Raw genomic sequence first — 22,637 nt, forward strand, 5'->3', positions numbered from 1 at the left:
AGGAACACGCCCCTGCCTAACCAAACCCTGGGGCCGGATGGGGATGGAAGGGGTGGCTGACACCCACTCTACCCCTGGAGGTGGCCCTGGCCTCCCTATCCACATGGATCTGCCAACTGAAACAGGACCTGGTAGAAGCGGGGTATGAATGTGTGGGAGACACCTCCAAACATGCCTGCATACCAGGCACATAACCAGTGCACAGTGACTGTCAGAGGCCTCCAAATACAAGCCCCTCCCACGAGCAGAATCTGGACTTCTGTTCCTTTGTTGCCAGTGTCCACGCCTCTCACTCCAAATGGTCACAACACCTCTGCTCCTCAACAGAGTCCTGCCTGTTATAGACAAACAGGCCCACACCTTTGGTTATTTTGGTTTAGACTAGGGACAAATTCTATCCTAGAGTCCCCAGGCCGCCAGTGGCTCCCCCATCCCTGCCTCTAGTGTGTACAGGGAGGAGGCCCTCAGTTTCTGCGGAGGTGGCTCCTCCCTCACAGGAGTCTCCGGGGATCCGTGAGGGCTTCCCACCACCACTGACACTTCCAGCAGCGGGGCAGCCTGAGCTTTGGAGAACTGAGGCTACACTGGCCTTTTTCCCTTCTTCCTCCTCCTCTTCTCTCCAAAGGGAAACCTGGAGAACACCCCCTCCCCCATCACTTCCTGCCCCACCCCTACCTTCCAAGGCCTCCTGTCTCCCTCTCAGTGCACTCACTGGCCACAGACGACAGCGTCCCCGGGCTGCACCCATGGTAACCGGCGTGGCAACCAGGAGTCGGTTGGGCTGAGGCCCTGAGCCCCAACTGTCAGAAGGGGCCTGAGGCTGAGGTGGAGGCTGGGAGTTTGGGGCTGTGGGTAAGTCCTTTTGGGGTCAGACCTGTGGACTTGGGCAGGGGCGGACCCTCATGGGGCTCTGGTGGGCTGCAGCAGTGCGGCTTGATCTTGGGCCCTGGTGGCAGCTGTCTCCTCTGAACAGGGCTGGAAAGGAGATGGACGGCCCTGAGATCTCGGCTTGCCTGGGGTCAGAACTAGCCTTGTAGGTGGCTGGGGAGGAGGAAGGAGGAAAAATACTAACATAAGTTGAGCTGCTGAATACGCCAGGTGCTTTCCATGTATTCTATCCTGAGTGTAACTGGAGGGCAGAGGTTAAGTGAGCACACAGCCAGCAGGCTGTAGGGGAGGATTTAAAGCTGGGCTGCTCTAAACTCACAGCATTTGCTCTTCCAATCCGTTCCCTGTTTCCTGGGTGGAGGTTCCCAAGGCAGGTGACTCAAAGAGGAAACTGTGAGAGTTTGTGGGAGCAGGTGGGGCCGTGCATGGACTCAACTGTCCCCAGAGGCAGCTAACTGCAGAGCTGAGCCCTGCCTCGCCCAGGCGGCCACCGCTTGCTTCAAGCTGCAGCTCAGGTAATGGTGGTGCCTATTCTCAGGTGGATCTTCTGAAGGCCATAGAATCCTCCACGGGCCCAGGATGCCTTTGCTCAAATACTGCAGCGTGGCCACAAGCCTGAAGGCCCCTGGCTGGGACAGTGCTGCTCCACCCTGGGACCTCTCCTTCACCTACCCCTTTGCCCTCCAAGCGCCCTGGCTCACCGGGCACAAGCCCCTTGCAAGGTACCTGTCTCTGCCCCTCTGGGGGAAGTGGGTGCCCTTTTCTTTTTCCTTTATTCTTGGCTGTTAGTGGTAGACCTTGGTGGACAGACTTGCTTCCTGAGAAGGCAGAAAGGGGTCTTCATTGTTTGGCCTATGATTGGCGTATCTGTGTGGGGTCTGTCACTCCAGCCTGCATTGTGCTCCCAGAGTCCTCCAGGGTTGATCTGGCTTTAGCAGAGTTGCAGATGCCGCAGTTGGCATGAGTGAGAGAAGGCAGTTAGGGATAGCCAGTTACCAAGTTTATAGCTCATTTTACCATCAGCGCTGAGACTTGGCTGGGCGCAGTGGCTCATGCCTGTATACAATCCCAGCACTTTGGAAGGCCGAGGCAAGCGGATCACTTGAGGTCAGGAGTTCGAGACCAGTCTGACCAAACATGGCAAAACCCCATCTACTAAAAATACAAAAAAAATTGGCTGGGCATGGTGGCTCATGCCTGTAATCCCAGCACTTTGGGAGGCCAAGGCGGGTGGATCACCCGAGGTCAGGAGTTCGAGACCAGCCTGGCCAAGATGGTGAAACCCCGTCTCTACTAAAAATATAAAAATTAGCCAGGCATGGTGGTGGGTGCCTGTAATCCCAGCTACTCAGGAGGATGAGGCAGAGAATTGCTTGAACTCGGAAGGTGGAAAGGTTGCAGTGAGCCGAGATCGCGCCATTGCACTCCAGCCTGGGCGACAGAGTGAGACTCTGTCTCAAAGAAAAAAAAATAATTAGCTGGGCGTGGTGGCGCATGCCTGTATTCCCATCTACTCAGGAGGCTGAGGCAGGAAAATTAACTCGGGAGGCGGAGGTTGCAGTGAGCCGAGACAGCGCCACTGCGCTCGAGCCTAGGGAACAGAGCGGGACTCCGTCTCAAAAACAAAACAAAACCAAAAAAAACAATGAGACTTGCTCGGCCACCATATGAGAAATCAGCTAATGTGGGGTCTCCAGGTCCCTCTTCAGGTTCCCTCGGTACCCCTCCTTTGTCCAGGATTTTCCTGAATAGGATCCTCAGTCCGCTTTCTAAAGCGTGGATACAAGAGGCCAAAGGCACCACAGCCCTATATGCACATGTGGAGCGTGTCATCTCCAGGGACTTGCATTCCTGCTGCCTGATCCATTCTGCCCACATTAGGGACATGCCAGCTTGAATGATCCTTAATGGCTCCCTTTCGTGATCCACCCGGTGGACCATCCTGTTCAAGGCTAGAGTTAAGCATGGGACTTTAGATGCCAACAAGCACAGGAAGGAGGCTGAGGGGGGCTGAGGGCAGCTCAGCATGGGCCTGCAGGAGCTCCTCAGCACAAACAGCCTGGGTGCAGTGACGGCATGTTGATGGCAGCAGGAGGCAGACAGGCTCCCTTTGCATTCAGCCTTGCCCATAAAGTAAAATGGGTTCTTCAAAAACCCAAACCCTGACTCAACAACTCCCCTAGGCCAACTGGCCCTGACCACATTTTCTGTAACTAGCATCTCATTTTTCTGTCCCACAGCCCCTTAGCTCCTCTGGGTTGTCCCTGCCCAAACACTTTCTCATCCCTCTGACCCCACAGCATCAAGTGGCATTACAGTTTCACACCCTTGGTATTACTATGCAAGCTTCCACGCCTCATCCTGGAATCCCACACGCCGCCTTAGGATTTACCCTCTTGGCCCTTTTTTTTTTTTTCTTTTTTTTTTTTTTTGAGACGGAGTCTCGCTCTGTCACCAGGCTGGAGTACAGTGGCACAATCTTGGCTCACTGCAACCTGCGCCTCCTGGGTTCAAGCGATTCTCCTGCCTCCAAGCGATTCTCCTGCCTCAGCCTCCTGAGTAGCTGAGACTACAGGCACCCACCACCACGCCCACCTAATTTTTGTATTTTTAGTAGAGGTGGGCTTTCACCATGTTGTCCAGACAGTCTCGATCTCTTGACCCCGTGATCCGCCCATCTCGGCCTCCCAAAGTGCTGGGATTACAGGCGTGAGCCACCGCTCCCGGCCCCTGGCACTCTTCTTTTCTTTTTTTTGATGGGGGTCTCACCTTGTCACCCAGGCTGGAGTGCAGTAGTGTCATTTCAGCCCACTGCAACCTCTACCTCCCAGGTTCAAGCAATCCTCCTACCTCAGCCTCCCAAGTAGCTGGGACCACAGGCTCACACCACCACACCCAGCTAATTTTTTGTATTTTTGGTAGAGATGGGGTTTCACCATGTTGCCCAGGCTGGTCTTGAATTCCTGAGCTCAAGTGATCCATCCGCATCGGCCTCCCAAAGTGCTGGGATTACAGGCTTGAGCCACACTTTTCCAGTCTGTAGTCTAGTGTAGGAACAAGCATCAATTAACTTGAATGTATCAAGGCGAATTACCTTTTGGTTGCCTTGAACCAACTCCCAATCCACCAGGGATGGTTCCCTTCACTGTCCTCTCCTTCTGCCCCTCCCGGAGGTTTACCTTATCCTTCCGGAAGTCACAGATTGCCACTTTCCATATGGATTTCTGTTCCACATGCCTCATGTGCTGTGGTGCACCTTAGAGGTACCTGTGAAACATGTTTCTTGATGTGTTTAGGGCTTGTTGCTCTCTATCCACTAATTCCATTTGCTTTTTTCCAGGCACGCCTCTTCTTGCCCGTGTCTCCACATTGCCGACCCAGCATGGCAGGGGCCTGGCTGGCTGGGAAGAGCTGGAGATGCTGCCAACACATGGGTCCTAGCAAGAAAGGAAGCAGATGGTTTTTACTACCGGGCCCAAATAAAGGCCGCTCCCGAGGCAAGTCCCTGACCCCCAGTATCTCCCTGGCGTGCTCCTCTGGGTGGCCTCGTCATACCTGACATGCCTTAGCTGTGTGCATCTAGCAGGCTGGTTTCTTGGATAAGCACAGCTCTCCCATGGCCATGTTGTAGAAGTGAACACGTAATACCACTGAGTGTATTAGTTTGCTAGGGCTCCCTAACAAAATGCAACAAACGGAGTGGCTTAAACCACAGAAATGTGTCATCTCCCATTTCTGAAGGCTGGAAGTCCAGGCGTTGGCAAGGTTGGTTCCTTCTGAGAGCTGTGAAGAAGAATCATTTCCATGCCCTGCTTCTGGCTTCTCATGGCTTGCTGGCAGGCTTTGGTGTTCCTTAGCTTATGGAGGCATCGCCTTGATCTCTGCCTTTACCTTTACGGGGCTTTCATTTCCCCCTTTATAAGGACATCAATCACACTGGATTAGGGACCTGCCATATTCAGTCCCCATCTTAATTACATTTGCAATGACCCTATCCCTAAATAAGGTCACATTCTGGGGGCTAGGACTTCAACATATGAATTTGGCAGGGGGCAAGGCATGTTGGCTCATGCCTGTAATCCCAGCACTTTGAGAGGTGGTGGTGGGAGGATTGCTTGAGGCCAGGAGTTCGAGACCAGCCTGGGCAACATAGCGAGACCCTGTCTCTACAAAAAATTTAAAAATTAGCCAGGCATGGTGGCAAATGGCTGTAGTCGCAGCTACTTGGGAGGCTGAGGCAGGAGGATCACTTGAGCCCCAAACTGATGGCACCACTGCACTCCAGCCTGTGGGAGGAGGGTGGAGGTGGGGAACGGGACACAATTCAATGCATAACAGAGAAGAAAATGTACTTTAAAAGTACTTTATTGAGGAAAATTCAGTGTGTTGAATGAACACTAGCCTAAGGGAAAGGTGGAACGAGATGTGTTTGCTCACATGCACGGGTGTGTGCTGGTATACAGAGAAGCACACTCCCACCATGCTGGGGGCCAGGCCTGGCCTGTACTTCAGTGGCTACTCACTTCTTTTTCTTTTTCTTTTTTTCAGAGTCAGACTTACTGTGTGAATGTAGATTCATGAAGGGAAGACTAGTGTAAATTCTTTAAAAATATGAATTTCAGAATTTCCAATCAAAAGTCAGTTTTCAGCCAGGTGCGGTTGCTCATGCCTGTAATAATAGCACTTTGGGAAACCAAGAAGGGTAGGTTACCTGAGCTCAGAAGTTCGAGACCAGCCTGGCCAACGTGGTGACACCGCGTCTGTACTAAATATACAAAAATTAGCTGAGCAAGGTGGTGGGCTCCTGTAGTCCCAGCTGCTCGGGAACCTGAGACAGGAGAATCACTTGAACCCAGGAGGCAGAGGTTGCAGTGAACCAAGATCACGCCATTGCACTCTAGCCTGGGTGATGAGCGAAACTCAGTCTGGAAAAAAAAAAAAAAAAAAGTCAATTTTCAAGTAACTAATATGTGAATTAAAATGAAATTCTAGCAAAGCTTTGCTCAAATATAGGTTCTGTCCAGTGATTTGGTAAAAATAATTTATAACCAGAGTTTATTTCTCTTCTAAATCACAGAGTACTTGAAACAGCTTGTACTTTTAAGTAGCTGCAGCACTGTTCTCTCACTTTTGCTATTCATTTGCTTAGCTAACCCTTTCCTCGTTGACTGCAAGGGCAGTGCTGAGGGCAGCTCTGTGGCCACAATCGCTCCTCGCCTACGTGAGCCTCACAGGTGAACAACCATCCTGTTGGTCTTGGACACATCCCTGGTTGGTCTTGGACACAGGAGCAGTGCTTCTTGGGGGTGCTGGAAGGAGGAGATTGCATTGAGAAAAGGTCCAGGGAGGACCCAGGTTACTCCTGGCAATTGCAGGTCAAAAATTTGGTAGGAGGAAAGAAAACCAGGCAAAGGAAGGGAATGGAAAGGCAGAGGCAGGAAGTGATCCACAAGAGTTGCCCAAGGCAAGAAGAGATTCAGGGAAGCACAACCGCGCCACACAGCCTGCCTCTCTTGGCTTTGACTGGCTTGAAGCAGCATCTGCCCTGTCCCTTCTTTAGGTGCCTGTCACTGTTTGGAAGGCAGCCCCTGGGCCTGGTTTGGGGGCATCGTAGGGAACCTGGGTGCTCCCTATTGTACTTTGTAATGCCAGGTCTTATTCTGAGTGTTTTCTTTCCCACAGCTGGAGAGACAGGGGGTCCTGCTTGTGGAATTCGAGGCTCCTCTTGTCGCAGGCTCAAAGCTGCCAGCCCAGCAGCAGAGAGTGGTCTTAGAAGAGGATGTCATTCCTCTCTCACCATCTGTAGGATACTCACTGAGACCAGGGGATAAGGTGCTGGCACTCTGGGAGCCACGCCAACAGCAGTATGGCCCTGGCACTGTTCTTTTGGGCTTGGAGATGAGAGATCCCCAGAGAGGTAAGAGAAGCTGCTCTGACCCATCAGTTCCCAGAAGGAGCCAGGCTGTAATCAGGCCAGAGGACAGAGCCAAGGCTGCATCTACAGCTTAGGGGTTTCTAAGGCATTAAGAATTTTTCCCCCTTGCTTGCTGCTTAGTCTTGAGGCAGCAACAGATGCCTCAAGATGCACATTGTATCTTTCAGATTATAAAAAAAATTGTAATCAGGGTAATGGCCTAAAACTCTCATATCTATGTTGGTTAGCTAAACCATGGTTTAGCTACTCACGACCCAGCCCTCACCAGGTCCTCCAGGGACCAGACAGTCCTCTTCTGCAGGGTCAGTCAGCACTACTGTAATTCAGAGAATGACAGAATGAGGCTTCTACTGAGAAGGCATTTTGGTTTTGACAAGAAAAGTGAGCCCCTGCAGGCCACTGTAGTCTAGGAGGCAGGGAGGCTCAGGCAAGTCCTTGGGAAGTGGAGGTAACTATGATGCAGGTGAAGGATGTTCCTGGCAGGCTCTCCATGGAGAGGTGCAGGTGAAGGATGTTCCTGGCAGGCTCTCCATGGAGAGGTGCATGTGAGAAGCCAGGCAGCCAGAGCAGAGGGGCCAGGCTGAAGCTCTGCCTTTGCCTGTGTGGATAGGAGAGGATTTATCCCACGATTAGGAAGTGGAAGCTACTTGGGAGGCTGAGGCAGGAGGATGGCTTGAGCCTGGGAGGTTGAGGCTGCAGTGAGCTATCACTGCGCCACTGCACTCCAGCCTGAGCCAGACCCTGTCTCAAAAAAAAAAAAAAAAGATAATTGGTAATTATAACAAAATGTTGCCGTTTTTTTTAAGTAGCATCAAAGGAAGAAGAAATCACTGTTCACTTCTGGAATGGCAAAGCCGCTAAAGTGTCCCTAGGTGGGGTCCAGTCGGTGTCCCTGGCCATCTGGAAGAAGGCTGTGGAGAAGCTGCACAAATCTTTCACCAGGGAGCACCCCAGGCCCCTTCACTGGGCCCCTTGCTGCTCTCTGCTAGGGCCAATCACTGGGCGCATCACTAACGAGCTTCCTCCGGATGCTCCATTCCTGTACCCTCTCTGCCATCCTCATACCTGCTGCCAGTTGCTGTGCCAGGGCTGCCTCTGTGGCTGCCCCCCATGTGGCACCACTTGGTGGCCTCTAACCAGGACCTCAGAAGTCATGGCCAGAGAACTTCCGGAGTTGGAACCCACAGCACAGCTTTTGCCCCTGGAAGGTCCTAAAGAGGAGAAAGTAGCAATGCATGCTCCCTTGGCTGTTTCTTCCTCCTCATCCTCCTCCTGTGAACAAGACGGTGTGGAGAATGATCTAGAGATGGGCCCTCCCCAGAGACTGACGGTGAACACTGCAGTCAACACAGATCCCATCCTTCTTAAGACGCCTCTGAGGCAGAGTGGCCTCTGCCAGCCTGAGTGGAGGTATTGGAAGAGAAACGGGCCTGAGCCATGCCCTGGGAAGTCAGGTATACCAAGGGAGTGGGCTTGCCTTCTAAGGCAGGGGCTGGGGCCCCAGCTCCCTTCCCTCCCACATGTCCCTTAGGAATTTCATGCACGTGTCCACTCTGTTGGGACTGCAGTAATCCTTGGGAGTCTGGTCATGCTGAAGAGGAGGCTGTGGCAAGAGGGAAATAGCAGGTTTCCATTTCAGCTATGAGGCCCAAAGGAGCAGAAGGATGAACTGATCTTTGTGCTAAGGTTGCATCCCTATTTAATACCTGCCTTTTTCTTTCTTCACTAGTCTCTACTGACAGAGCACTGCCATTGTCTGTTTTTAGTCCCCTCCTTTTTTCTTGGAGGCCTTGGTTTTTCTCTAGATGAACAGTCCAAACGCCTCCAGGTGTTGATGAGAGTTGATGCACTGAAGCATAGAAACTGGTCTTAAGCATTGGTCATGAGGCCCCACTCTCCTGCTGGGTCCCTCAGTAAGTGAGAGGGAGGACCCGGGCACTGCGATGTGCTTCTTATCCCTCATGGCCAACAGGGAAGCTGTGTCCTGTTGCCACTGGCAGTCCCCACACTGCATCGCCTCCAGCTGAGAACTGTGTGGCGGGCCCTGCTAGGTTCGGGGAGCCCATCCTATCTAAATTCCCAACGGAGTCCAGAAAGAGCAGAAGCCTGTCAGAGCTGTGTGAAGGAGGTAGCCTGGATAAGTCTGGCCCTTGACAAGATTCTGGGAGTCCTGGGGTCACTGAACGTTATCTGGGGCAGGGAGGCTGTGAGGTGAAGGAACACCACTGCTAAGGGCTTAGATCTCTAGGCACTGCCCACACTGGGACCCACTGGGGGTCCCTGGTTGAAACCATAGCCCTATTTCTAGGACAGCCACTGAGCTAGAAGGACTGCTCAGCCCATGAAGGTTTTTTTTTTGTTTTTTTTTTTTTTTTTTGAGACAGAGTCTCACTCTGTTGCCCAGGCTGGAGTGCAGTGGCATGATTTTGGCTCACTGCAACCTCTGCCTCCCAGGTTTGAGTGATTCTCATGCCTCAGCCTCCCCAGTAGCTGGGATTATAGGTGCATGCCACCATGCCTGGCTAACTTTTTGTATTTTTAGTGGAGATGGGGTTTCGCCATGTTGGCCAGGCAGGTCTCGAACCCCTGGCCTAAGTGATCTGCCTGCCTCGGCCTCCCAAAGTGCTGGGATTACAGGCGTGAACCACCAAGCTGGCACCAATGAAGATTTCAATCTTGCCCCAGGGGTAAGGACTTCATTAGTGTTCAGTTCCAGAAAGTTGAGAAATTGTTTGTAATGAGCAGCTTTCCTGGTGACTCCTCTGAACCCCTGGGCTTTGGGAGGGGTGGGGAGGAGTATGTCTGCTGCACTTGGATTTTATATGAGGATTTTTCCCCTATCTCTCATAGGCCCAGCTGTGCTCTTCCTCCACTCTCCAGGAGGAAACTTTGTATTGAAAATATAAAATGGGGAGGTGGGTCCTGGGCTTCTGTGAAATGGGTTACTCCAATCTTGCAATGGCAAGCCTTGGCAGCAGCCACTCAGAAATGGCGATTTCGCTGGGCACAGTGGCTCACTCAGCACTTTGGGAGGCCGGGGGGTGGTGGGGGGAGCGGATCACTTGAGGTCAGGGGTTTGAGACCAGCCTGACCAACAAAGTGAAACCCCGTCTCTACTAAAAATACAAAAATTAGCCAGGCATTGTGATGCACGTCTGTAATCCCAGCTAGTTGGGAGGCTGAGGTACGAGAAACGGTTGAAGCTGGGAGGCAGAGTAAGCCACTACACTCCAGCCTGGGCGACACGCGAGACTCTGTCTGCAAAAATAAAAAAAAAGAAAAGAAAGAAATGCCGCTATGGAGAATTTAGCATGAAACCTCTAGAGTTTGGCACCATTTTATTTATATTATCACTTGCAGAGAGGGCATAAAGAAGATGGTACCAAACTCTAGAGTTTTCATGCTAAATTCTCCATAGCTCCCAATGTCTCTTGCTCCAGCACAGCTTGGAGAAAGAAGAGCTGTACCTACCCAACAGAGAGGGGTCTGTGTGGAGCAACTGAGACAGTGCCAAGCCCAGCATAGGGGAGAAGGACAACCAGAGGGGCCATGGAGGCCAGACATACCCTAAGTACCACGTCTGTGTTCCCATTGCTGTGGCTTGCTCCATAGCAAACTCTAGAAGGGTTCCAAACCTGATTAAGTCCAGACAAATTTCCCCTGGCCCTAAGTTTACACAGCTCTTACTGCTACTGCTCAAAGCCACTTACACCTACAGTCTCGCTCCATCACCACATTTAAACAGATCCACTCCAAAGTTATTTTTTCCCTTGAAATAAATTCTAATAATTGACTATAAAGAAGAGAACTATAGTATCTTCAGGTACTTGGCCTGGCTTTCCTGTTAAATACTGGATCTTGTGTTATGCTCTAGGGAAAGTTCCTGGGGCTGACCCATGAGCATGATCAGCATGTTCCCAAATATATGGAGAGCATGCCCGAGAGTGGGTGTAGAGACATGGCCATCCCCCGCCCTCACCACACACGTGGGACTGCCTGCTCACTAGTGAAGAGAAGCACAGAAAACCAGGGTCAGGGCTGAAACAAGGCAAACACCAGAGCTTTGCTTTTCTCCCCTCCAGGTTTTGTATCTTTTAAAGGAAATATGCTGTTTTGCTTCTCCTAAACATGCTTGATGTTTAATCAGTTCTTGCTATCAGGACTTGATATCCGTTCTGTCGAGTGCTGATGCTCGACACTCAATTTTGAGCTTTGCCTCTCACAAAAGCTCTTGCATAGGTTTCCCTGTCCTCCACACTTTCCCTTACTTTCAGTTACAGGCAGTGAGAGGTTACAATTAGATCCTAATAGTCCTAGGGAGGCCAGATTGTGAGCTGCTGGCAGGGAGGTACTTTCTGCCTCCTTTGACTGAAACAGGATTCAATCTGTAGTTTTAAAAGAAACGTAAAGAGCGTTCCTTCCCTTTTACATTGGTCTATTCCTCAGGAAGTCACATCTCCCATTATTTTTGTTTTGCCCCAATATTTTTTTTTATTTTTAGAGACAGGATCTCACTATGTCACCCAGGCTGGAGGGCAGTGGCACGATCATAGCTCACTGCAGCCTCAAACTCCTGGGCTCAAGCAATCCTGCCGCCTCAGCCTCCCAAATAGTTGAGATTACAGGTGTGCACCAATGCACCCAGTTCAATTTCTTAAAATTTGTTTTTCTGTCAGCTTGTAATCTCTTCTTTGTGGTCTGTGTTATCAGTGATCAGTGAAGGTGTCGAAGCTCCTTTAACTGGTGGCAGTCAGTTACCTTTCCTTGCCCTACTGGCAGTTTAGAAAACACATCTAATAACTTCTTCACAACTCCAAATCTTGGGTATCAGGTAATGTTTCCCAAAAGCATAAGGGCCAGAAATGATAACAATTTTTTTCTCTAAAAATAGAAAACATTACATGGACACATTGCGTGATGGCAAAAGAAAACAGGCCAGGTGTAGTGGCTTACACCTGTAACTGCAACACTTTGGGAGGCTGAGGCTGGAGGATCTCTTGAGCCCAGGAGTTCAAGACCAGCCTGGGCAACATAGTGAGACCCTGTTTCTACAAAAAACTAAACAATTAGCTGAGCATGGTGGTGTGTGCCTGTGGTCCCAGCTACTGGGGGCTGTAGTGAAGAGGGGGTGGCAGGTGGGAGGATGGCTTGAGCCCAGGTGGTTGAGGCTGCAGTGAGCTATGATCATGCCACTGCATTCCAGCCTGGGTGATATAGCAAGACCCTGTCTCAAATACATAATAAATGAAAAGAAAACAGTGCTTGAGCTTACAGATACTTCAGTGATCCTTGTTTTAGTTCTACTTATCCCATCAAAATGGTGGCATATTCAACCTAAGTAATTGACTTTTGGGTTTAGGAACAAGATATTCCAACATCTGGAAAGAAGAAAAGGATCACAAACGGCAGAGAGCACAAACTGTAGTAGTGGGGACTACCAAGGAGCTGGTCTCGAAAGCAACCCACACGAAGCCACCGCAGACCCCGCCAGGGGAAGCTGAACACAGAAAGCGGAGTCAGAGCCTTGCAATACGTAAGTGGAACAAGAATTCCCGTTAGACTAAGAGCCCTGAGGATCTAGGTAAAGCAGAATGGCTGGAAAGGGGCTTCCTAAGGACTCCTCACATGGATCTTAGACCTTTTGGGTCACATCCCCTTTGAGAACAGTAAAACCTATGACCCCTTGTCCTAGAAAAATGCACATACCCTCAATTTTGCATGTAATTTCAGAAGGCTTAAGGAACCCATGAATTTAATCACAGGCTTCTTGGGGTGCAAGGATCCCCGTTTAAATGACCCTCTGTTCTATGGTATTGGGTAGGGGTCTGCTTTATTAGGCCCTCTGAATATGGAGTCTATTCCTCACTAAGAATGATAATATAGCCCTACTTAAACTTTATTTCCATCATATAAAATACTGGCACCTTTCCCAAGTAAAGGTTTGTGTTCAAAATGAGAGAACCACCAGGCAACGAAACTGGGAGATGTCACAGTACTGCTGTGGCAGCTTCAAGACATTTGGGACACAGCAATGACTTTTTTTTCTGAGACAGGATCTCACTCTGTCACTCAGGCTGGAATGCAGTGGCGTAATCATGGCTCACTACAGCTTTGAACTCCTGGGCTCAAGTGAGCCTCCCACCTGAGCCTCCTGAGTAGCTAGGACCTGAGTAGCTAGGCACATGCCACCACACCTGACTAAATTTTTTACTTTTTGTAGAGATAGGGTCTCACTGTGTTGACCAGGCTGGTCTTGATTACTAGGCTCAAGTGATCTTCCTGCCTTGGTTTCCCAAAATGTTGGGATTACAGGTATGAGCCACCGCACTCGGCCACAATCAATGACTTTTTAAAATCAGTGACTTTTGATTCTTAAAATTGCAGTCAGCATAACAATCTATGGATTTTTTTCCCCTTTTATAGGTAAAGAATAAACATGGTAAATACTCAAGGAGTTATACAGAGTGGCTGACAAGGCCTTCTTCAACAGAAGGAGGCAGAGGACAGGCCATAGGTTAACAGTCAAATAACCAGCAGTATCTCCACCCCACGAAGACCTCCCTGCAGATAAGCAGCAGGAAGGCACCTGTTGTGAGGGCTTATAGGAGTGTGGGGTCCTGCCCTGGGGCTCCCTGCCAGGGCCCTGGTGAAACTGTTTTAAGATGCCTCTTCCATGGAAGGAGGGGGTCAGCCTGCTTTGGGCAAATGTGTCCACAGCCACTCTGCCACCTTCCCATAAAGCCTACTTGTATGTGAGTGACATTTTGTTTCACCTCTTAATAAAATTGAATTCTCTTCATTTCCAAATCTCTTTATTATCATAATTAACCTTTACTTGGAAAGCAAGCAGTAAAACCTGTTCAGACAGCATCATTATATTACTTTCAGGCAAACAAGCATGGAGGACTTCTACATCCTCAAGTTAAAAAAGGCACTGAGGCTGGGCGTGGTGGCTCACGCCTGTAATCCCAGCACTTTGGGAGGCCAAGGTGGGTGGATCACGAGGTCAAGAGATCAAGACCATCCTGGCCAACATGGTGAAACCCCGTCTCTACTAAAAATACAAAAAAAATAGATGGGCGTGGTGGTGGGCGGCTGTAGTGCCAGCTACTCGGGAGGCTGAGGCAGGAGAATGGTGTGAACCCGGGAGGCGGAACTTGCAGTGAGCCGAGATCACACCACTGCACTCCAGCCTGGGCAACAGAGCGAGACTGTCTCAAAACAAACAAACAAACAAAAAAAGCACTGAAAGAGACAGACTCCAGTTCCTGGGAAGGCTGACCCAGTCAGCACTAAAAACAGGATTAATGTATAGCTATTAAGAGAATCATACAGTGGCTTTATTCTTACTACTTAAAAAAAGGTGATGTGATGGCAGTGATGGTCAACATCACACAGGGAAGACCAGGTCCACACTTTGTCCAGAATCAACTGCTACCACATGAGTCTTCTTGGTTAAGTCATTTGAGCCCACAGTGACAGAATAGGTCCCTGGATATACTTCTATGTAGAGGTCCTTAGAGATGTTCTCAGCCTAGAAGGAAAAGAGGATATTAGCAGTTTAGAGATTTTATACCCCAGTGCCACCATGGGCCCCCAGCAGGCTACCTGTCCTTGCAGAGGTGTAATGGAATGAAGCGCTAATGTGGGAGACAGAGGTCCTGCTTTCAAGGCTCAGCCTGCTCATGTACAACACTGTCATTTTGGTAGGTCTCAGCCTTTCCTTATTTCTCGAACTGTGATAATACCTCACAAATAAGCATGTGAAAACGCTCTGTAAATGCTAAAGTGTTACATGAACATGAAGGATTAGAAAAAGAACACTCTACCTGGAGTTAGGCAGAGGGAAAGGCTAGAGGCCACTGTTTTGGGGATCAGAAGTAGACAGTGGCACTTAGCACAGATGAGCAGTAATGACAAGGTACTCGGGAGTGATGAGAGCCATTCTTTTAAACTGTGCTTTGCTAAGTTCACTATCAGGAAGATGACAGGCATTTCTTTTGTCCTAAAGCTCAGAACAATTTGAGTGAATTCCATTTTGTCACTGAAGCAGCAATTCAGCTGGCTGACAAAACTCTCCCTTGGAGGACTGGTTCTCCCAGAGTACAAAACATTGGAAGCCAGAGTTAATGGAAAGATTTTATTTAGAGCCGAACTGAGCACAATCAGTCTTCCAAGGGTAGACTTCACTCATGGCTGGTAGGTTACATCAGGTATGCAGGCAGAGGATGGGTCTCAGTTCAAATGGTAAAAGGACAAAGTCACAAACCAGAAAAGAGCCTGTAATTAAGGGCCAGAGTGACAGCTGGGATGCCATTACATGCTTACTTAATGCTGAGAAGAGGCCACAGGCAGAAGCTGTCAATTCCACTACTACACACAGGAAAAGCCAAACTACTGGCCAGCAAATTGCACTCAGAGGAATAAATGATCATGTTTACATTTTTATGAAATTTCCCCTCTTCCTCCTACCTTGCAGATGGATTTGAAGCCAATTTTTTCCAAAGCTGTTTTCTGTTGTATTCTTTCATGCCTGTCCAGTTACTGCGAAATTGGAAGTCTACCATCCTTTAACTGATGTAAATGTGTACAACAATGTCATTAACTATTTATTGGTTGTCAACCATGTAAATAAAAGTCACTTTTAGAAAATATGGTTATATCAGAATTGCAGAAAGCCAAGGATGCTTCATTTGCACACAAGGAAACATAGAGGTAAGGTTGGCATGTGGCTGTAGAACTCCAACACTGTGGAACATCAGCATTACCAAAAGTCAGCAAGTGTTGAGAGGCGTCTAAGCCTTAACAACTTATATTTGTACTAGAAGCAGAATATTCTTAATTGTTACTAACTCTAGTATGCTCCAAATCCTGACTCGTAGCAAACTGTATACAAACAAAAAGTAAATGTATTGTGGCACCATGCTGAATGAAGTTCCTTTCCTCAGAATGTCTAGCCCTTCCAAGTTCCAAAAAGGATCCCCTGGCTTCATGAACTAATGAGTACTTTACCCTAAAAATGAAAAACTCATTATATGTTTTTACAGAGAAACATTTGTGGAAAATAAGAACAAATGCCTTCAAATGTTTTGGAACCTGATCTCACCAAATGTGTATGTTTCGGAATTTCAGCAATGGTTTTCACTTTGTTAGCAGGAGGATCGTGCCCCTCCTGCTGCTTGAACAGATGGTGGAATTCCAGCAGGACCCAGTGCCAGCCCAGCTGAGCTGTAGGAACTGAGAGGTGAATACTTCACATTCTTTCCAACCACAACTATGAGTTCAGGCACAAAGAGTATCCCTGAAGCTTAGAGTGAAGGAAGAATACCAACAAAACCTAATTTTACACTGAACCAAAATTTTGTGTGCCCTTCTTAAGTGTAAGAACACCTCAACTTAAAAATACTATAGACTCAATTCAAATAGCCCTCTAAGAACCATGTCAGCTGGTTCATGGAGTTGCAATGGTGGTGAAACCCAGTGCGTAAGCAGTTCCGTACTCACAGGCTGGGATGCCTCTGGAGCATGCTCTGATACTTGATAAATGCCTCCAGGACCAAGGGATGTCTTTTTTCTGTCTTTTCTCTGAAGCGACAAGTAGAACACTGATTTGTGCCCAAGCTTTCACTTTTGGATTATAAAGAGAAGTTATCTTCTACCTTATTAGGAGTTAGTAATTGTTCTGCCAGCTTTTTCTAAGTTGTCATCTAAGTCATTAAGGCATTTTTAAGTGAATTCTGTGAGGTATTTTTAGTCAGGTGGTTACTATAATTTTCATCCTTACATGGGCTTTGGAATCAGACACAACTGAGTTTCAGTCCTATCTCTGCTATTTACTAAGAGAGATTAACTTCTCTTGAGCCTTGGTTTTCCAGTCTGTAACATGGCACTCTTGGATTGCAGGGAAAATTTAAAATGCAAAAGTGACACTTAGGCTCTCAATACATTCTCTTCTGTGCTTCTTCTAGGAGTGGGGGTGGTCCTAGAAGGGAACAGGCTGACTGATAAAGCCAATTTCCCTTTGAGGGAACTTACATTTTAAAGGGAGAGATGGGAACGACTCTTCCCCACGTGTACCTAAGTGCACCCTTTAGGGTCACGTGCACTTAGGTAGTAAGAGTTCAGGCTAGGCCAGAAAAGGGGGCTCAGGACTCAAGCTCTGGCACCCTACTCACCTCCCAGGCCAGGGGAGGCGTGTGGGAGGTGCTTCGAGTGTGCACTCAGCCCTTGCACATGTCCCTGTGCCCACTCTCCCATCCTTTTCCTAAACTTCCTCCCTCTAACACCCCAAAATGGCTGACAGACCAAAGAAGTCAGGAATCCAACTTAGACTCCGGAATAGACTCTGGACTTCAGTTTGCTATCTTTGAGTACAAGTAGTGTAGTTTAAAACAAAAGAAAAAACCTAGTCTCCTCAGAAACCACCACCACTACCTCCTCCTTTGAATCAGTTCAATAAGCAGAATCTTTGGCTTCCCCAGAATGACATGTGGTAAAAGGTAAGTTTGTAGTGAGAGGCCCATAATTGTTATTACCTTTACAAAAAGTATTTTGTTAAAAGAGACACCCATCCCCACACTTCCCTTTTACTTTCTTTTAAAAAATTATGAAAGACATGGGCCAGGCATGGTGGCTCACGCCTGTAATCTCAGCACTTTGGGAGGCTGAGGCAGGCAGATCACCTGAGGTCAGGAGTTCAAGACCAGCCTGGCCAACACGGTGAGACTCTGTCTCTATTAAAAAATACAAAAATGGGCCAGGCGCGGTGGCTTACGCCTGTAATCCCAGCACTTTGGGAGGCCAAGGCAGGCGGATCACGAGGTCAGGAGATCGAGACCGTCCTGGCTAACACAGTGAAACCCCGTCTCCATTAAAAATACAAAAAATTAGCCAGGCGTGGTGGCAGACGCCTGTAGTCCCAGCTACTCAGGAGGCTGAGGCAGAAGAATGCTGTGAACCAGGGAGGCGGAGCTTGCTATGAGCTGAGATCGTATCACTGCACTCCAGCCTGGGCAACAGAGCAAGACTGTGTCTCGACAAAAAAAAAAAAAAAAAAAAAAAAAAAATTAGCTGGGCTGGTGGTGTGTGCACATTGTCCCAGCTACTTGGGAGGCTGAGGCAGGAGAACTGTCTGAACCTGGGAGGCAGAAGTTGCGGTGAGCCGCGATCGCACCACTGCACTGACAGAGTGAGACTCCCTCTCAAAAAAAAAAAAAAAAAAAAATTACCAAAGGCATCACAGTTATCACGTTACAGTAAAAAATGTAATTATTAAAAATCTTTTCCCCCAGCCTGGGCAACATGGCAAAACCCCATCTCTATTAAAAACATTAAAAATTAGCTGGGTGTGGTGGCATGCGCCTGTAGTCCCAGCTACTTGGGAGGTTCAGGTGGGAGGATCACCTGCCTAGGAAGTCAAGGCTGCAGTAAGCCATGATTGCTCCACTGCACTCTAGCCTGGGTGACAGAGTAAGACCCTGTCTCAAAAAAAAAAAAAAGAAAAAAAAAATCCTATCCCTAAATATAGAAGAGGATATTTGGAGCTCTTTTAAAAAAGAAATAGAGAAAGGGTCTATGTTGCCCAGGATAGAGTGCAGGGGATAGTCACAGGGGCGATCATTGCATACACCACATTCCAGGCTTGGAAGCTCTTTTCTTTAAACCTGCCCGAGAATCCCATGGCCCAGGACTGCAGGTTCAACTAAAGATCCTACAGTGGCATCAATCTTATATTTTTGACAACCTCGTATTTCATGTTCATTGCTGTAAGTTCTCTAAGGCTATGAATTTACACATTTCTCTTAAGCACTGTAATGCCAAGTCACACAGGCATCCAGTGACACAGTCTAGCAGGGGCTCTTGAATATAGGGTGTCATGTCTTGGTAGACTGAAGGCATGGTGCAGGACAGTTGAGTACACTTACCTGACCATTCCCTATGTCCGAGCATATGTGCAGCTTTGACTTGCCTCTGTGATAACGATAGACATGGATTGCCCCTCCTTCCTCTGGCACAGATGAATAATATTTCTAGAGACGTAATGTCAAAGATGTTAGCTAACCAAATTGTCTTGTCAAATTTTCAAAAAACCCTGATATTTGGGTAAAGTACAGTTAAGGAGGGAGGCAAGAGAGCAAAGGTGAATTACCTGCCCTCTTGACAGGCCTCTGAAGTCATGCAACAAATCTTAGCCCACCCAAAGTGGCTGCAGAGAAAGAAATGCATTTGGCATCCCCGTGCTGCCACCTGCTGCCTCTGTAGGGCAAGAACACTGGCTAACTAAAGGTGGGCAGGACCATGCTCTCTGCCAGGTTAAACAAATTTCACATCTTTGCCCCCATGTCCAATGCACATATCCTTTCATTTCCTCCCCTAAAAAATGTGGATGAACAGTTCCATGTTTATTGTCTAAGTCTCAGACAAGGACATGGGAAGAGAGGGGTACATTTTCTTGAGATTTAGAAACACAACAGGAAATGAAACATAAACCCAAGAGCTGCTCTGCAGCCCTTTTCTCTGTGCTTCCTGCATGCGGGGCAGTGGAGGGAGAAATCTCTAATTTAAGAAGAATCTTCCAAAAGATCGGAAAACAGTTACATTTCTCTTGTCTGCTTCCTTCCTCCCCCTCAAAGTTAGCCTTAGACTTGCCCTTGATAATGACTAATGATGAGGACATCACAGCCCTGCTTGTTTTGAACACAAGGTAGGGACACTGTCTAAAAAACATGTGACCAGAAGAGTGAGAAGCTGGGAAAAGCACTTGAGGACACAGACCTAAAGATGTGTTTTAGTGGCTGCTTCAAATTGTGGAGGCAAACCCAGTACATAATTCTTAATTCTATCTCTAGAAAGCCAAGAGGTTCTGAGGCTCCATTTCATAACAGAGACTTGAACTGAAGCATGAACTGAAAACCAAAATGAAGAACAGCAGTTTGCTAAACCTCAAACCAAAGACAAATATTATTCCTTTTACTGAACCATGAACCAAGGGTTTAATCACTTTACAGTGGAGTTGAAGCTATTGATTTTTGTAAAACCACTGAACACAAATAAGATAAAAATATTCCCTGAAGTATTCCTCTTTGGTTGGAATCCTATTCTTGGAGTCAGGGATTCTTATAAAAGACGTAGAAAGATTAGAGTTTTTTGAGATCTTAACATATGAAACTGAAAAGCAGGGCAGAAACAAGGTATTCTCTTCCATCTCCTTTGTGGATCAGCCTCCTTACAACCATGTAGGACTCACGAAGTGTTAAGGCTGCATGAGGCCAGAGTCTGCTGTAATTCCTAGAAGACAGTGCCTTCCATGCAGGTAATTTCCTTGAATGTTTTCTGGCCTGCCTTCAACATTCCCTAAGTATCGAAAGATGACTTGGCTGGGTATGGTGGCTCACGCCTGTAATCCCAGCACTTTGGGAGGCCAAGATGTGCGGATCACTCGAGGTCAGGGGTTCGAGAGCAGCCTGGCCAACATGGTGAAGCCCTGTCTCTACTAAAAATACAAAAATTAGCCAGGCATGGTGGCATGTGCCTGTAGTCCCAGCTGCTCGGGAGGCTGAGGCAAGAGAATCGCTTGAACCAGGAGGCCAGGAGGTAGGGGTTGCAGTGAGCCAAGACTGAGCCACTGCACTCCAGCCTGGGTGATGGAGTGAGACTCTGTCTCAATTAAAAAAAAAAAAAAAAAAAGGTGGGGCACGGTGGCTCACACCCGTAATCCCAGCACTTTGAGAGGCTGAGGCGGGCGGATCACGAAGTCAGGAGATGGAGACCATCCTGGCTAGCACAGTGAAACCCCGTCTCTACTAAAGAAAAAAAAAAAAAAAAATTAGCTGGGTGTGGTGGTGGGCGCCTGTAGTCCCAGCTACTAGGGAGGCTGAGGCAGGAGAATGGTGTGAACCCGGGAGGGAGAGCTTGCGGTGAGCCGAGATCGCGTCACTGCACTCCAGCCTGGGCGACAGAGCAAGACTCTGTCTCAAAAAAAAAAAAAACAAAAAAAGTTAAAAAAAAAAAAAACCCTAATATTTAACTTATTTGCTATGGAATTCGGCAAATAAGCTATTTTTCCCCCCACTAGACTGAAAGATCACTGAGGGCAGAAGACCTTTTCTGACTTTTCATTGCTATATTGTCAGCTACAGAGTTAGGCATTCAATAAACACTTATTAGGTGAATTCTAACTTGGATTTACCCCCTGGTTTAAGTCCTTGACTGATTACAATCTGACCATGAAGGCTGGGCAGGAGAAACAGGTAGTCTCCAGATTCTCCCTAAATTCCAGAAAGATCCAAATGTGGTCCATCAGCAGGTGATGGGGCATAGCTTTGGTTCACACCAACTTACCCCACACTGACTTGAAGTATAGTCCATGAATTCAGCCATTGTTCTGAAGGAAGCACTAAGGGTTGGGGGTCTCTCTTCTCTCTATTTGAATAAATGGCACGTCACAGGTTAGCTCTAGGATTCCCTGCTGGAGAATGAAGCCATTTTGGAAATAGTCTCCTTTTTACCTTTGGAAAGGCTCTGCAAGTTTATGTCAGAAAGAACGATGTTATTGAGAAAGAATTCCAACTCTAAAAGATAAACATGCAATTTATCCAGGATCTAAGAGACAGGTTTGCAGGCTTTCCTCTATTATCAGATGATAGCTGTAAGATTTTTTTTTTTTTTTTTTTTTTTGAGACGGAGGTTTCGCTCTTGTTGCTCAGGCTGGAGTGCAAAGGCGCGATCTCGGCTCACCGCAACCTCCGCCTCCCGGGTTCAAGCGATTCTCCCGCCTCAGCCTCCCTAGTACCTGGGATTACAGACATGCGCCACCTTGCCCGGCTAATTTTGTATTTTTAGTAGAGACGGGATTTCTCCATGTTGGTCAGGCTGCTTTCGAACTCCCGACCTCAGGTGATCCGCCCGCCTCGGCCTCCCAAAGTGCTGGGATTACAAGCATGAGCCACCGCGCCCGGCTAATTTTTTTTTTTAAAGTAACCAACCAGGGCTGAACACTACCGTTATTCTACAGCTACCCAACAAGAATCTGTCAAATGTAAAGCGTTTTGAAAGGACTTTTCCATTCATTGTCCTGATCCTTTCCAGCTTCCGCTAAGGGGAGGTTTCCTCAGCTGCTTCTGCGCTGCGCACCCCTGGCTCCCAGCGGGCTACCGCGGCGCGAAGGACTGGGGCGGTCGCCGGCACAGCGACCCTCACCTCTCCTGGGAGAACGCGGGGCGGGCCGGCTGCCGGCTGTTTCTCTAGGTGGGGCGCCTCCCGGGCAAGGACCCCCATGCAGCCTTTGGGACGCTCCAGGGCATGCCAGTCCACCGCCCTCCTCTTGGCCCTCTCCAGCACTTCTAGAGCCAGCCTTGCTGAACGCTGCAGGGAACGTCGGTCCACCCCATTCAGCGCTGCGGCCGCCAAACAGTTGTCCATGGCTCCCTGAGTGGGCACATAACGTACAAACGCCGGCGGGTCAGCTGGGCCGCGGCGACCCTGCTCCAAATCCGGGTGGGAGCCCCAGCCTCGACCTCCCTGGAGACCACCGCTCCTGGTCCGCCCCCAACGCACACTCCAGCGGGAGCCCAGCCAGGACGAGGCCTAGCGCGCTCGCCCCTTCCATTTCCATCTCCCCCTTCCGCTACTTAGGGAGCCCACTCACCCGGCTCACTCGTCAGGGCGCATGCGCGCAGCGCTATCCTAGGAAGAGGGACCAGGCCTATCGCTCCCGGCGGCGCCGGCGCAGCTGGGCCATTGGCGGAAGGCGGGAGAGGCGGGGCGGCGGGGCGGCCAAACACGCCTTCTGGGTCCCAGCCGCGGCGTCTGCGCG

General features: G+C 48.8%; 2 protein-coding genes across 21 annotated transcripts; one reads left to right on the top strand and one right to left on the bottom strand.

Moving 5' to 3' along the window:
- The first annotated feature begins 774 nt into the window (after nucleotides 1–774).
- C9H11orf16 (chromosome 9 C11orf16 homolog) lies at nucleotides 775–13,626 on the top strand. Of its 7 annotated transcripts, none has more exons than XM_054438399.2 (7): nucleotides 775–852; nucleotides 1,427–1,610; nucleotides 4,229–4,385; nucleotides 6,571–6,805; nucleotides 7,633–8,277; nucleotides 12,183–12,356; nucleotides 13,247–13,624. In XM_054438399.2, the coding sequence occupies exons 2-7, from the start codon at nucleotides 1,468–1,470 to the stop codon at nucleotides 13,255–13,257; spliced, it is 1,365 nt and encodes a 454-aa protein (XP_054294374.1). In that variant the 5' UTR covers nucleotides 775–852; nucleotides 1,427–1,467; the 3' UTR covers nucleotides 13,258–13,624. The 7 variants fall into 7 exon arrangements, with proteins under 7 accessions (XP_054294374.1, XP_054294370.1, XP_063528020.1 ...); XM_054438395.2 differs by having other exon boundaries at nucleotides 7,630–8,277; nucleotides 13,247–13,622; XM_054438398.2 differs by lacking the exon at nucleotides 775–852 and adding an exon at nucleotides 855–1,098 and having other exon boundaries at nucleotides 13,247–13,626.
- Nucleotides 1,587–22,634, bottom strand: AKIP1 (A-kinase interacting protein 1). 14 transcript variants are annotated; one of them, XR_010127698.1, is made up of 8 exons: nucleotides 22,470–22,600; nucleotides 22,022–22,249; nucleotides 21,164–21,244; nucleotides 18,748–18,852; nucleotides 16,328–16,408; nucleotides 14,174–14,357; nucleotides 5,600–5,813; nucleotides 1,587–4,325 (listed from the first exon to the last, which is right to left on the bottom strand). XR_010127698.1 is itself a non-coding variant. In XM_054438400.2 (6 exons), exons 2-6 carry the CDS (start codon nucleotides 22,241–22,243, stop codon nucleotides 14,214–14,216), a joined length of 633 nt encoding a protein of 210 aa, XP_054294375.1. In that variant the 5' UTR covers nucleotides 22,244–22,249; nucleotides 22,470–22,634; the 3' UTR covers nucleotides 13,619–14,213. The 14 variants fall into 14 exon arrangements, 7 of the variants coding, with proteins under 7 accessions (XP_054294375.1, XP_054294380.1, XP_054294381.1 ...); XR_008492325.2 differs by having other exon boundaries at nucleotides 22,022–22,480; XR_008492327.2 differs by lacking the exons at nucleotides 21,164–21,244; nucleotides 22,470–22,600 and having other exon boundaries at nucleotides 22,022–22,467.
- Between the last annotated feature and the right edge of the window lie 3 nt (nucleotides 22,635–22,637).

This window comes from Pongo pygmaeus, chromosome 9, assembly GCF_028885625.2.
Source record: "Pongo pygmaeus isolate AG05252 chromosome 9, NHGRI_mPonPyg2-v2.0_pri, whole genome shotgun sequence".
NCBI lineage: Eukaryota > Metazoa > Chordata > Mammalia > Primates > Hominidae > Pongo > Pongo pygmaeus.